Below are 12,141 nucleotides of genomic sequence, written 5' to 3'. Positions count from 1 at the left end.
CATTCTTGGATGTCTTAAATTTAGGGGCGTTTAAATACTAAAATTTTTTAAAAATCAAACATGGATATATGGAAATTATTGGCTTTAAACAATAGAATCGAACACCTAATAAACGTTCAAGAGGAAAATAAGAACAGAGTAGGTAAAAAAAGAAGAAAAGAAAGAAAGTTGCTGGTAGAGACCCGTTGGTTTGAATGTGGAGGTAAATGAACATAAGATCAATTGCATAGCTCAAGAATGGGAGGCATTCGAAAAATTACTGCAGCCTCTGTGACCAACAAAATGAAAGCAACAGAACACAGTAAGGACGCACGATCCGATGAGCACACAACGTTCCACTGAAACCATAACTTGCAATTGAAAATGGTATCACTTCTTCTAAAAGGCGACTAAATTTAACTTAGTAGTACACACCACTATATGCTATTTTACTGATGCAAATATAGCATGTGGACTCCGCCAGATGAACCCAAGTTTATTCTGTACTAAAAGTCTGCCAAAAACATTAAAAAAGAGACTTTTTCGTTGGACAAGTTCTACATACTTGAATTCACTTATGCGGCAATGGCATCCTCCTGGAGCCAAAACCTTAGTTTCACTTGGAACGGAGCTTGCTCAAAGGGCAAAGTACTCTAACTGATTGGAGTTAAGAGGAAGCTTTAGCTCAGGTGCTCCTATCTAAATACATGTAAAAGAAGAATTCGTTTTTCTCGGCAACCACTGCACCAAATTTGACGAGGTTTGTTGCATTTAAAAGAAAAACTTATAATCTAGTGACTGTTGGTTCCAAATTTTCAAGTTAGGTCATCAATTTTTTATTAAAAATTGGCAAAAAACAAAAATTTTCATAAAACGAAACTATCACGTTAACAACTCTGTAGCTCAACTACGAAAAATGATAATACAATTCTGTGAATTGTATCTAATAATACATCTAAAGAGGACAAAATTGATATGTTACACATGAATATAAAAAATTTTGTAATAGGGAAATACAACTTTTGCAGAACCCTTGTAACCAATGTAACAAATGGAGTATGTTTACCTAGGTCAATTAATCACAGGGAACCCTGATCATGAGAAGAAAATTCACAGAAGAATAAAAATGGGTTGGATCGCATATTGCAGACACTGTCAGCTCCTGACTGGAAGCGTATCATTATCATTGAAAAGGAAGGTTTACAATCAGTGTATTTTACCACTGCTGACCTAGGGGCAGAGACTTGGAGACTGACAAAGAAGCTTAAAAACAAGTTATGGACCGTTCAAAGAGCGGTCTGGATCAGAGAGCAAATGGGTATATCCGACATTCTAACTGACATCAAGAGAAAAAAATGTAGTTGGGCAGGTCGTGTAACGCGCCGCTTAGACAACCGTTGGACCATTAGTGTTACAGAATGGGTGTCAAAAGAAGGGAAACGCAGTCAAGGATGGAAGACGACAAGGTGGAGCGATGAAACTAGGAAATTCGTGGGCGCTAGTTGGAATCTGTTGGCACAGGACAGGGGTAATTGGAGATCGCAGGGAGAGGCCTTCGTCCTGCAGTGGATATAAAACAGGCTGATGATGATGATGATTGCCTCGTGCAGGCACTAGTTATACTTACCTCATTATACATTCACCCAAATCGAAAATCATAAAATATCAAATTTTCGAGTCTAATAGTGGAACTATAACATTTATATTCGAAATATTGAACAATCACCCAGCCCTATTTGAATTGTTTTCTTAATATTGTGCACACTTCTTCTCCTTTGCTATTCACTACTCTCTATCAACAACAGTACTAACCTCAACTTATTATGAATTCAAGCTCCTCCCCCCAAGATACTAGTCATCTCACTTTCAACCTACTATATACAGGTGAGCCTAGATATAACGAACTTGAATATAACAAAATTCTATATATAACAAAGTATTTAATTTTTCTTAACCTCTTGTCCATAGAACACCAGGTATTTAGAACCTCAATATAACGATGCATGTTTGTATGCAATTTCAATATAACGAAATTTCACTGCCACCAAAAAGAAATGCCGAGACAATACATGGAAAATGGAAACTTCCATGGACACAGATAGTCAAATGATTGAATTACAAGTGGTTGCTTGCAAATGCACCTCTCAAATCGTGCGCTGCACAACAAGAGCGACTGCCGAAGTGAAGCCACATCATGTCCCGAAAGTCCAAGTGCGATAATATCCTACTACACCCAGTGCACTGCGTTCTTAGATGTGAGTGAAAGTGTGCGAGGGTGAGGCAAGAAAGATGGTGGCTTCGCGAATGATCCTGCATGAGAGAAGGGAAAGAGAGGCAGGGGAGTGAGCTTCTAGTAACGTGATCAAGTGCACACCACGAAGGTGTGGGGCGGGGAATGGATTGGGGGGTAAGTTGGTGCGTGTCGTCTAGACTGTGGCTGCGCGTACGGCTGAGCACATATTCAGCTGCGTACCCTGCTTTAGAGATTATCTGCCGCGTGTGCAATGAGTGGGCGTGCCGAGATGGCATGGCACCATGTAAGACGTCTTCCTGTGCATTTAGTATAGTAGGTTGCGCAATCTCGAGTTTCGGTGACCCGTTAGAGGGCGAGGCAGATGAAGCATTCACTCCCTGCTACCAGCGCTTCTGGTAGCGTCATCGCAGTGCGGGCGACAATATCAGCCGCAAAGCCAGAGTGCATGCGAAAGCATGGCTGGCTTCACTTAATTCATACCTCCAATGTGAAGATATAGTCGACTAACTGATTTGCCGTTCAAGCGCGTCAGCTTTAATACATGAGTCATTGAAGATTCCAGAGTAATCGCAGCTGCCCGCTAGTCTTCCAGAAAGTTCTACACAATTCGCATCATACATGCAATCAGATTACGCAAGCTTCAGTGACATCAGACAGCAGATAGAACCATCGATAACATTCGAGAACCTTCCAAAACATACAGGCGCATCCTGCAATGAGTGATGACATTTGTTAGATGGTGAGAAGTGGTCACCCAAAAGAAAGATAAACAAATACACATGTCAATATGTACTCCAAATGTGATATAATGATCACACCTGGTGCACGATTACAATAAAAGTAAATGAAAAAAAGGAAAGGCACATCCCATATGCATTTAGTCGAGTTTAGTGCTCATTCAAAGGGCTAAAGACAATACTAAAGCACTAGGTCAAATAATAAATTGCTTTGTTTTAACCGAGACAGCGAGTTCATAAGCTGCCTAAGATGAGACATGGTTACTCGATGGCTGTTTGTGTGCACATCTCCATTTTCCTCAACCTCTTTCCCTGTAGACTGGAAGAACTGTTGTTGTCCCTCATAGTATAGAATGGGCCTTGAGGATGCATCATAGATCCAGGTGTTGAGGTGCCGACAATGCCAACAGCGGCCACACTGTTCTGTGCTGGCTCCCTTTTTTTTCCTGTGTATACTTTCTGTATGTCTTTGTATGTCTTCGGAGAGAGCACGACATTCACATTGTATTGCAAAAATTACAACCTCAACCTTCTAGTTCATAGCCAAGAAAGCAGCTAGCAATTGACATTTCACTCAGTGTCCTACTTTTTTTTTTTTTAAGTAAAAGCAAGACATTGATCTTCCTCAACGATGAACAAGGAGAGTTTATGCTAAATACCTCGACATTCTTTCTTACACGACTGCAAGTGGTGCAAAGTTTTGCGCCAATTTGGAAATGTCCAAATCATGGACATTGTGTCCTAGAAATATTTATATCTCTAAAATAAAAAATGACTAATTTGCTTGGAAGTGCCAAACGCATATTGAACCAAGGCACGCAACAAAAAGGACATTTCCCCTGTTGTTAAGCACCGTTGTAGCCACGCAGTGAGATGGTGACGGCATTGATACTAGTGACCGCAGTGTTACTGTTACAAGAAGCTGTACTGATGAACTCGTTGGTTTTCTTATTGTTCCTTCTAGAGAACACTATCATCTTTGCTATCCATGCATGCTGGCGTGTGTCTTTTACGGTTTATCTAGTAATGGTGGCAAGCTGACCCATAATGGCTGAATTGGGAGCTTCAACAGACACAGTGATTCTGCAGAGCCCATGAAACAATGTTTCGGCCATGGGACAGGACTGGTATGTCTGCGTTCGGAAGTGTAAGTATTCCTGCCTAAGTTCATCCACATTATAGCATACAATGCAACTTGGGAGTCATCACAAACTACTAGTGGGGTGTGCTGACTGAAGAAGTAAATATTTTGAAGAACCGTTTATCTATTGAGGACCCATATATGCCATTGAGCCCCTTATATATATACAGTGGAATCTCGATAAACGGAAATCACTTAACCGGAACTGCCTCTCAAACGGAACATCATCCTCATGGTTGGTTGGTTTTGTATTCATGCAATTGTATTTCAGCTTTGTCTCTCAGTAAATGGAACTCCTCATAAACGGAATCAATTTCCCTGGTTCCTTGAGGTTCCATTTAAACAGAGTCTACTGTATATATGCTTGAACCGTTTTGTGCCGAACCGGTAACCATTATTATTGTTTTCAGTCCAGGTTTTGTTCAGGTTCAGGCACATTCTAAGAATATTGGTTTGGGTTTGGGTTCAGTTCTGGCTAAAATTCTTGTTCGGGTATGGTTTTCGGTTCGAGTTTGGGTTCAATTTGATGCCCGCCCTGGTGCTGGCATGTGCGAAATGGCCATCGGAAACAGTGGGGGTATGCTGTTAGTAATCACTAGGTAGAAGGACCACGAAAGATTCTTTTCTGCCATGTCTTTGCGAGCAAGATGACTGCTTCCTCTGATGCAGCTATCAATGCTAATCCATCTTCACAATTGTCATATGCTGTCAAGCAGTTGCGTAACGAGTCTTACAGTGTTTCGTGAGCATGCCAGTAGAGTGGTACAAGCTTCTAATTTCATACAAAATTCGTCAACACACACAAGCATATGCTTATAAACAACAAAAAAGTATTTCTTTATGCTGGCATCTAGCGATGGGTGTTGTAGTGAACGGGAGGCTACCAGCACTCTACCAGCAGATTAAATATACGCTGATATTTCAGCAATCGGCGAGAACATGAGCAGTGCTTGCTATTTTTAACAATTCATTTCATTTTGGATTAGAAAATGTTCATTATGAACTAAAAAAGGTTTTTTATATCCATTTAAGAGTAATTTTTTCTTTGTTAAAACAGTATTTTAAATGCCTGTTTTAATTGGTACGATTATTCCATGACATCCGTTAGTTTGTTATCATCCATTTCGTTATGAGCTTTGACTGCAGCTTCTCAACATCATGTGAGCAGGCAAACTGTTTAGTTTCTGTGAGAAACAACGCATCCTACATTTAGCCAACCTGACAAGTTTACTCTGCCAGTACCAGAGTACCACTATTCTGTTTACTCTATTATGAGCAGACACACTTTACTATGCATTAGTAGGGCATTTCTGTAGTGTCAAGCATTAGCCTTTACAACACCTGGTCATGGGCACCAGAGGACTACACGGTAGTACTCATAGAAGAATGAAAGTTTGAGCTTTTGCACGGGAATGTCAGAAAGTGCATTTGTGAAGTTAGAGCAAAATGTCTAGTGTGTACTGAGAAGTGATAAGACCTAACGCAGACCTGCCAACCTTAAAACTTGAAAAATACTGCAAATAAAGGTAAAAAGATAGCAAAAATTCTTCTACTACTCATCCTGTTGACTGTTTATTACATAAATTGCGAACTTTGCTTTCTAAGGATGCAGTTCACTCTGGCCAAGAGCAGCAGCCAGAATGATCTGTGCCACAAATGGAAATATTCACGAAGTTCATTCATGGAATATTAATGTAATAACAGCCTAAATATTAGCTGTCATTATACATTTGTTCTATGCAGTGGGGGGCAGTGTTATGGGTAGATCCTATGCAATCGAGTACGTCCGAAAAATCTGGTGCTACAAATTGAATTCGTGATGGTTTACACAAATCGGTCTTCCTTTAAACTGGATGCGGATAAAAAATTTTGAAATTATTAATGTCAGTAAGACAATTGCACACAAGCTCTAAAAATTGTTCATTTTATGATAAAAGTGTAATAGTTGGCAGGTGTGCTAAGATTAATCCAAGAGCAGTCACTTTACTGCAGATTATATCTCTTTAGAGGCTACTACAATAAGGAATCGTTATGGGAAAACAATTGAAACTTTCGAGACAAACATTATGTTAGAGAATCAGACATCACTTCAGTAGCCTTCATGGAATGTAAAGCATCCGAAATTACTGAACTGAAAAAAGATAGAGAGAATGGCTTTCCTGTTATTGATAGGTTGTTTGACGGTGTTCTATGTCCCAAAGCAACACTGCACTGCAAAAGATGCAGTTGTGGAAGGTTGTGGAATAATTTTGACTGCCTGGGGTTCTTTATCACCCATGTAAATCTAAAACCATGCACATTTAAAAAGAAATTTTTTTACATTCTGTTCCCCCCGAAGTGTAGCCAGAGCAGCCAAGAATTAGACCAGCAACTTCACACTCAGCAGCAGCTTGCCATAGCCACAGAGCCACCATGACAGTTTGCTGCTACTAAGAAAATTCTATCCGAGCAACAAAGCAACTGCAGATAAAGCACAGGAAGATTACTCACGATGCTGACAAGCATGTCGTCGAAGCTCTGCAGCAGTTGGTACAGCAAGGGAGCAAACTGCGCAGATATAACTGTCACAGTGCAACTCCTGCGTGTGACTAACAGCATGTCGTTTCAGAGAGAAAGCTGTGGTGAAGCATGCACCGCATTGCTGGCAGATGTAATTCTTCTGGGAGGCCATGCGTGCAAAGTGGCACCGCATGTGAGACTTCAGGTATGTAGATCGCTTGAATCGCTTGTCACAGACTGTGCAACTGCAAAGAACAGAAGAGCCTGCTAAAGTAATCTGAATGGAAAACTGCTAGTCTAGAACATCAAGGTGGGCTTGCTGGCAATTCCAGACCAATTGCTCACCAGCACAGAAGAAACCTTGATAAGGAAAATGACAAACAACACAGCACTTTAGTTGTTCCTCATCCTCATCTGTGTTTCATGTGCACTGTTAAACAATCTGCCAGTCTAAGTTGCTGCAATGCTCTATGCTGCAGTATCTTAAGAAAACAAGAACACAAGCAACCGGCACACATCACAGGAGGCTGACCTGGACAGTCAGCCTCCTGTGTGAAAACAGGGAGTATATTATGGTTGAGCTGAGATTGGTACTAAGAATATGTGTGCGAGACTAGTGGAATAGCAGGATGAAGCAGCGATAATCATGTGACAGGACTGTATCAAATATTCATGTTCCCACACATAGTTCAAAGCTTTCTATCTACACAAGAACACACATAAAAACTTGCTATGCACACTCGTGGTAGTTGCTAGCTGGTCGCCTACAGATTCAAGTGGCACTTTAACAGCCATCAAACCATTACTTGTGACCTGGAGACCAATAGCTGATGAGCCGCCCGTATGAAAATGTCAGCGGCACAATTTTCACAGCGACTGGTGGCTTGTTATCACATCAGCCAGCAGACAAATTTTGTGATAGGCACACACTCCTTCGTCAGGTGTCGCCATGGAGTAGGAAACAAAATAGGAGAGGCCCTGATGTTTGAAGCGGGATGGGAAGGCTACACCACCATGGTAGGCCATCCTCCTCCACAACCTTTTTCTATACTTTCTGTCACACCCTTTCCCAAATACCCACCAGTTTGGCTCATCTCAGCCGCACAAGCCTGCCATGCAACAAAACTAGCGTTTCAGTGATTGCCGTCTACAGTGTCAAAGGAAATGGTCTGCAAACACACTGTGCGCGATGCCAGCATTGCATGTGCCACTTCGTGCATTGTACAAGCTCAGACGAGTCAACGGTCGTGCACACCGCACCTGAATAGGCGACCAAGATGCAGCTCCTATTACAAATTTGATGTTTGGGCCACCAGTCCCGTCTGTATCATCTGTCTCGGTCACGCCCTGTTCACTGCAGCTACTCATTTTCTTCAGATATGTACCAACCAGCCCAAGTTAGCATGTTATCCCATTGCTCCTTTGTGAAAAAGATGTGCAACTTCCACCACACTTTCTCCAACCACTGTTCCAATGCAGTGAGGCTGGCCAGTGCCGCTTTCTTTACACCGTGGGTATCAGCAATTTATGTTGCAATTCGATGCCAAATCGATGCAGATCTATTCACAGTAGATGCACGACCCTCAGAAGGCCAAAAACTGCCTCACCAACAAAAGTAAGTGTATGGGATGGCACCAATGTTGTTCACAGCCACCAGCTTTGCAACACACCATACAGCCAGTACGGCTACCATTGGTTCCAGACACTGTTTGTAGACATATTGGTCTCTCCTACTAACTTCGAACACCACATCACCAGACTAGCTTTGCATTTACACACCGGGCACGAATTGACATACTGCACTGAGTGCCGGGTTATACATGCATTTGCATAAACTGTGGGAAATGCACAAATTTTCGGTGGCCCTACCTATTTCAGAACCTTTGACAAGTAGCAAATGATGCCAAACATTGCAGCGAAAAAACATATACCCTTTACTGCCTGTGCTGAGGGCAGCCCACCTGTGCTGTGCACACGATGTCTACGCGTGGAATGGTGAGGCTGAGGCATGTGATGTGCAGTTTGTGCTTTTGTATGTTACGCAGGTTGGCCTTAACAATCTGACGATAACCCAGAGAACCCACATGTGAGAAAACTGGAAGGACTAGAAAGCAAAACTTTCTGAGCAATACTAATAGAATGCTATGAAGCACAGTATGATTGCCTATTAAACTGACACTATTCAGGACAACATAACTCCACTATATCTTCAGCTTCAGAGGGAGAAAAGCACTTGATTGTATTCAACAAACATTCTATATATATATTTTTTAATTTACAGACGTTCACATATGAGCTGAGCTGTAACCAGTGCTGGGATAATTATTTGGTGTTCTCTTTAACAAGAGTAAGCCATACTGTAAATCTTAATTCATAGTTTCCAAAGTTATTGATAGCTAGCAACGTTCTCTTATGCAATGAGAGTAGACTCCCGGGCATGTGCAGCATCTGATTTTCTTGAGCAAAATTTATAAGCATTACACCTTGCGTTTGTTTTCTGCTATTCAATTCGATATTTGGCTTTTTCTTATTTTTGCTTGATTCTATTACATTCGAAATTTCCTATTCCGTATTTACACACCCCTAATTTTTATTGCTATCAAATGATCACGCCTCTCAGGCCCAAAAGTAGAAACTCCTTTTTTTTTTTTTTTTACATCACCAACAAATTTATGTGTTAAGTTAGAGTCACAGTGTTTTTCGCCACTTCCAGCCGGTCAAATTCCTGCTCCCGTGGCCTTCACAACCACACTTCCTTTTCCTTACTGAAGGCTTCTTTGCCCTCTGACGTGCACCGCATGCTTTGGAAGCATTAACAGCTTTTCAGGCTACATAGTTGCACCAATTTCATGGCAGCTTAGCCAGAATTCATCTAAGCAATCTTCTACATGCTTATGTTCAGTACATACACCCATAGGCGCTGACTCTTAAGTTTTCCGAGGAGGAGGGGCAGATTCCCCCCCCCCCCCACCCACGGCGTTGCTGAAGTCCACGCCTCCTCCCCCCTGGCCCCACCCACACCCCCACAGACACACCTAAAGTGTCATTACCAGAGCTTTGTCACCCACATTACCTGAGGTTTCTTTTGACTTGCCTCAACCTTTTCACTAGAAATTTTATTCGGGCTAATGGCTTACTTTTAATTCATACTTTCGCTTTATTTCTGCAACTCCTGACACTAGGACTTGTTAACAAGCACATTATAAGCACTAGCGGTGGCTGCCTCATCCGTATTTTCTCACTTCAACATTTTTTTTTTAATTTCCACTGTAAACACCATCTGCATACATAATATATTTAAATATACACACAGGACAAAGTTTATTATATTTTTGAAAGTGAAGGAGGTAGCCAATTAAAAGTTATTTCTAAAGGTATGGATAGCCTATGCCTAGAGAAAGAATATGTTGCTGTACGTTCACCTCGCTTCAAATTGCTTTGCACACATTTTTGACCATGAAAAAAAAAAACAGACTTCAGTGATAATTTCGGAAGAGTTTTTTATGAACGGAGGGTGAAATACACGTGAATGATATGTGTCTAAAGAATGCTTGTCTTTCCAGTAAGCAGTGCTAATGACTCATGAAAAAAAAAACATTTCTAATAAATTTACAACATTTATTAGGGATGGAAACATTGTCACTTGCATGCAAAGGTCATAGATATATACAAGGTGTCCCAATTAACTATCATGCACCATGATTTAAAAATAGAGCAATGTGTAACTCGAAGAAAACCTAGTGCATATTGTTTTCAGTACAGTGGAGTAGCTGCCAGTAATTTTTTTGTTACTGAGATTTAATTAGGTAATCCTAATTATCTAACTCGAGACATACTATTTTAATTATCGAAGTGTCAATGAGGCATTTGCAGGCACAACCAAGGGACATCTAACTGCAGTATTTTCAGCGACGTACTAATTGCGTACAAATTTTTTTTTGCGACTGATAAATAAACCCCGCGAAATATGGAGAATACCACGTGACTATGCTCCTACCCGGATCATAAAGCAGCGCCCTCGAACTCAAGCTAGTGCCTTATCTGCTGCGCCCCTATCAAAGTAACACATCGCATTTGGTGTTAGCTGGAAACAACCTGTGATAGCTGTTGTCTTAGTGTAGGTAAGGTGCACAAATGTCACCACAAAAGTGAATTCACAACATTAGTGCAGAGTTTAAAGGCGCATTTTGTTTCGACCCAGTCGCCATCTCTTTCTCTAATGAGCAGAAAGCAAACATGATCCTTGCCTTGGGAGCTGCAAATGGCAACAGGATGAAAGCCACAAATATATATCAGTCATGGAAGTGTGGCGGTAGACCAAATGCATCGCCTATAATCTGAAATTATGAAAACCTGATACAAACCAGCAGCTTCCAGAAACATCAGCCGAGAACTCCATCTTTGAGTCCTAGCCTACCATGGTTGTTCTAGCATTTATGGCCTCTAACTCTCATGCTAGTATGCGTGGACGTGGCCACCCAGGTACCAATTTCCACGTCATCAGTTTGGAGGATTCTAAATGATGGCCTTTCTCCCATCCCACCTTAACCAGCACCAATGCTTGGAAGATAGGTACCTGCAGAATGGTCTAGATTCCTCAAATTGGGTCCTCACAAAAGCCGATGAGTCACCGGACTTTTTGAGAAACATCGTGTGCACAGAATAAGTCAATTTTCGCAGGAATGCCTAGGTAAATTTGCATAATGCACACTATTGGGGGGACTCCAATCCACACTAGGTAAAGCGCAATCAGCTCCAGTACCAGTGGTCGCCAAGTGTGTGGTTTGAAATTTACGCACGGTGCTATATCAGTCCCACCTTCTTCTGCCACACACCGACTGGTCAGTGTTGCATGAACGAAATCCTTGAAGGAGTGGTGGATGAGCTTCTTTGCGAAGCCCCGCTGTCATGTCTTCCACTTCTGTGGTATCAGAAAGATGGGGCACCCATACACAGCAGCATCTGAGCACGAAACTGGCTGGATGCGACTTTTCATGCGCAATAGATTGGAAGGCACAGGCCTGTAATTTGGCTGGCTAGGTCACCTGACCTCTCTCCACTCAATTTCTTTCTTTGGGGTTATTATGTGAAAGATTGTGCTTACATGATCGAGACGGATGCCAGATTAGTTCAAGGCAAGGATAGCGGATGTCTGCCACAGAATTCTGACATTGGTCATAAAGAAAGCCACTAAAAATGTGATAAAACGGACACAGTACTGTGTAGCTGCGAAAAAAGAGATCTATTCGAACACATCCTCTAGGCAGGTGTTCAAAGGAGCTTACCAATTGATAGATAATAAGGGCACACTGAAATATGATGGTGTTATTTTTTTCTTTTTTGTGCAGACATTCCGATTGCCAATTCAGCTCATTTAGAAGTGGTATACAGTTAAACCTGGATATAACGAAACTGACAAATGTTAGAAAATTTTCGTTACAAAGAGGTTTTCATTATATGCAGTTTCAGCATGAAAATCCGAAAAAGAAATACACAAATTAAACAAAGGAGAACTGGAGGTACTCACCCAC

General features: G+C 41.5%; 1 protein-coding gene across 4 annotated transcripts in view; it reads right to left on the bottom strand.

The window, feature by feature from the left end:
- Positions 1-12,141, bottom strand: part of LOC142561113 (uncharacterized) — a 159,574-nt gene that overhangs the window by 52,982 nt on the left and 94,451 nt on the right. For all 4 annotated transcript variants that reach the window (XM_075673424.1, XM_075673423.1, XM_075673426.1 and 1 more), the window contains one exon: positions 6,602-6,855. In XM_075673424.1, the coding sequence (XP_075529539.1) occupies positions 6,602-6,855 (254 nt within the window). The remainder of the gene's footprint in view (positions 1-6,601; positions 6,856-12,141) is intronic.

This window comes from Dermacentor variabilis, chromosome 1, assembly GCF_050947875.1.
Source record: "Dermacentor variabilis isolate Ectoservices chromosome 1, ASM5094787v1, whole genome shotgun sequence".
Classification (NCBI taxonomy): Eukaryota; Metazoa; Arthropoda; class Arachnida; order Ixodida; family Ixodidae; genus Dermacentor; species Dermacentor variabilis.
Note: the sequence above shows the minus strand (reverse complement) of the source record. Positions and strands in the feature narration are given on the sequence as shown.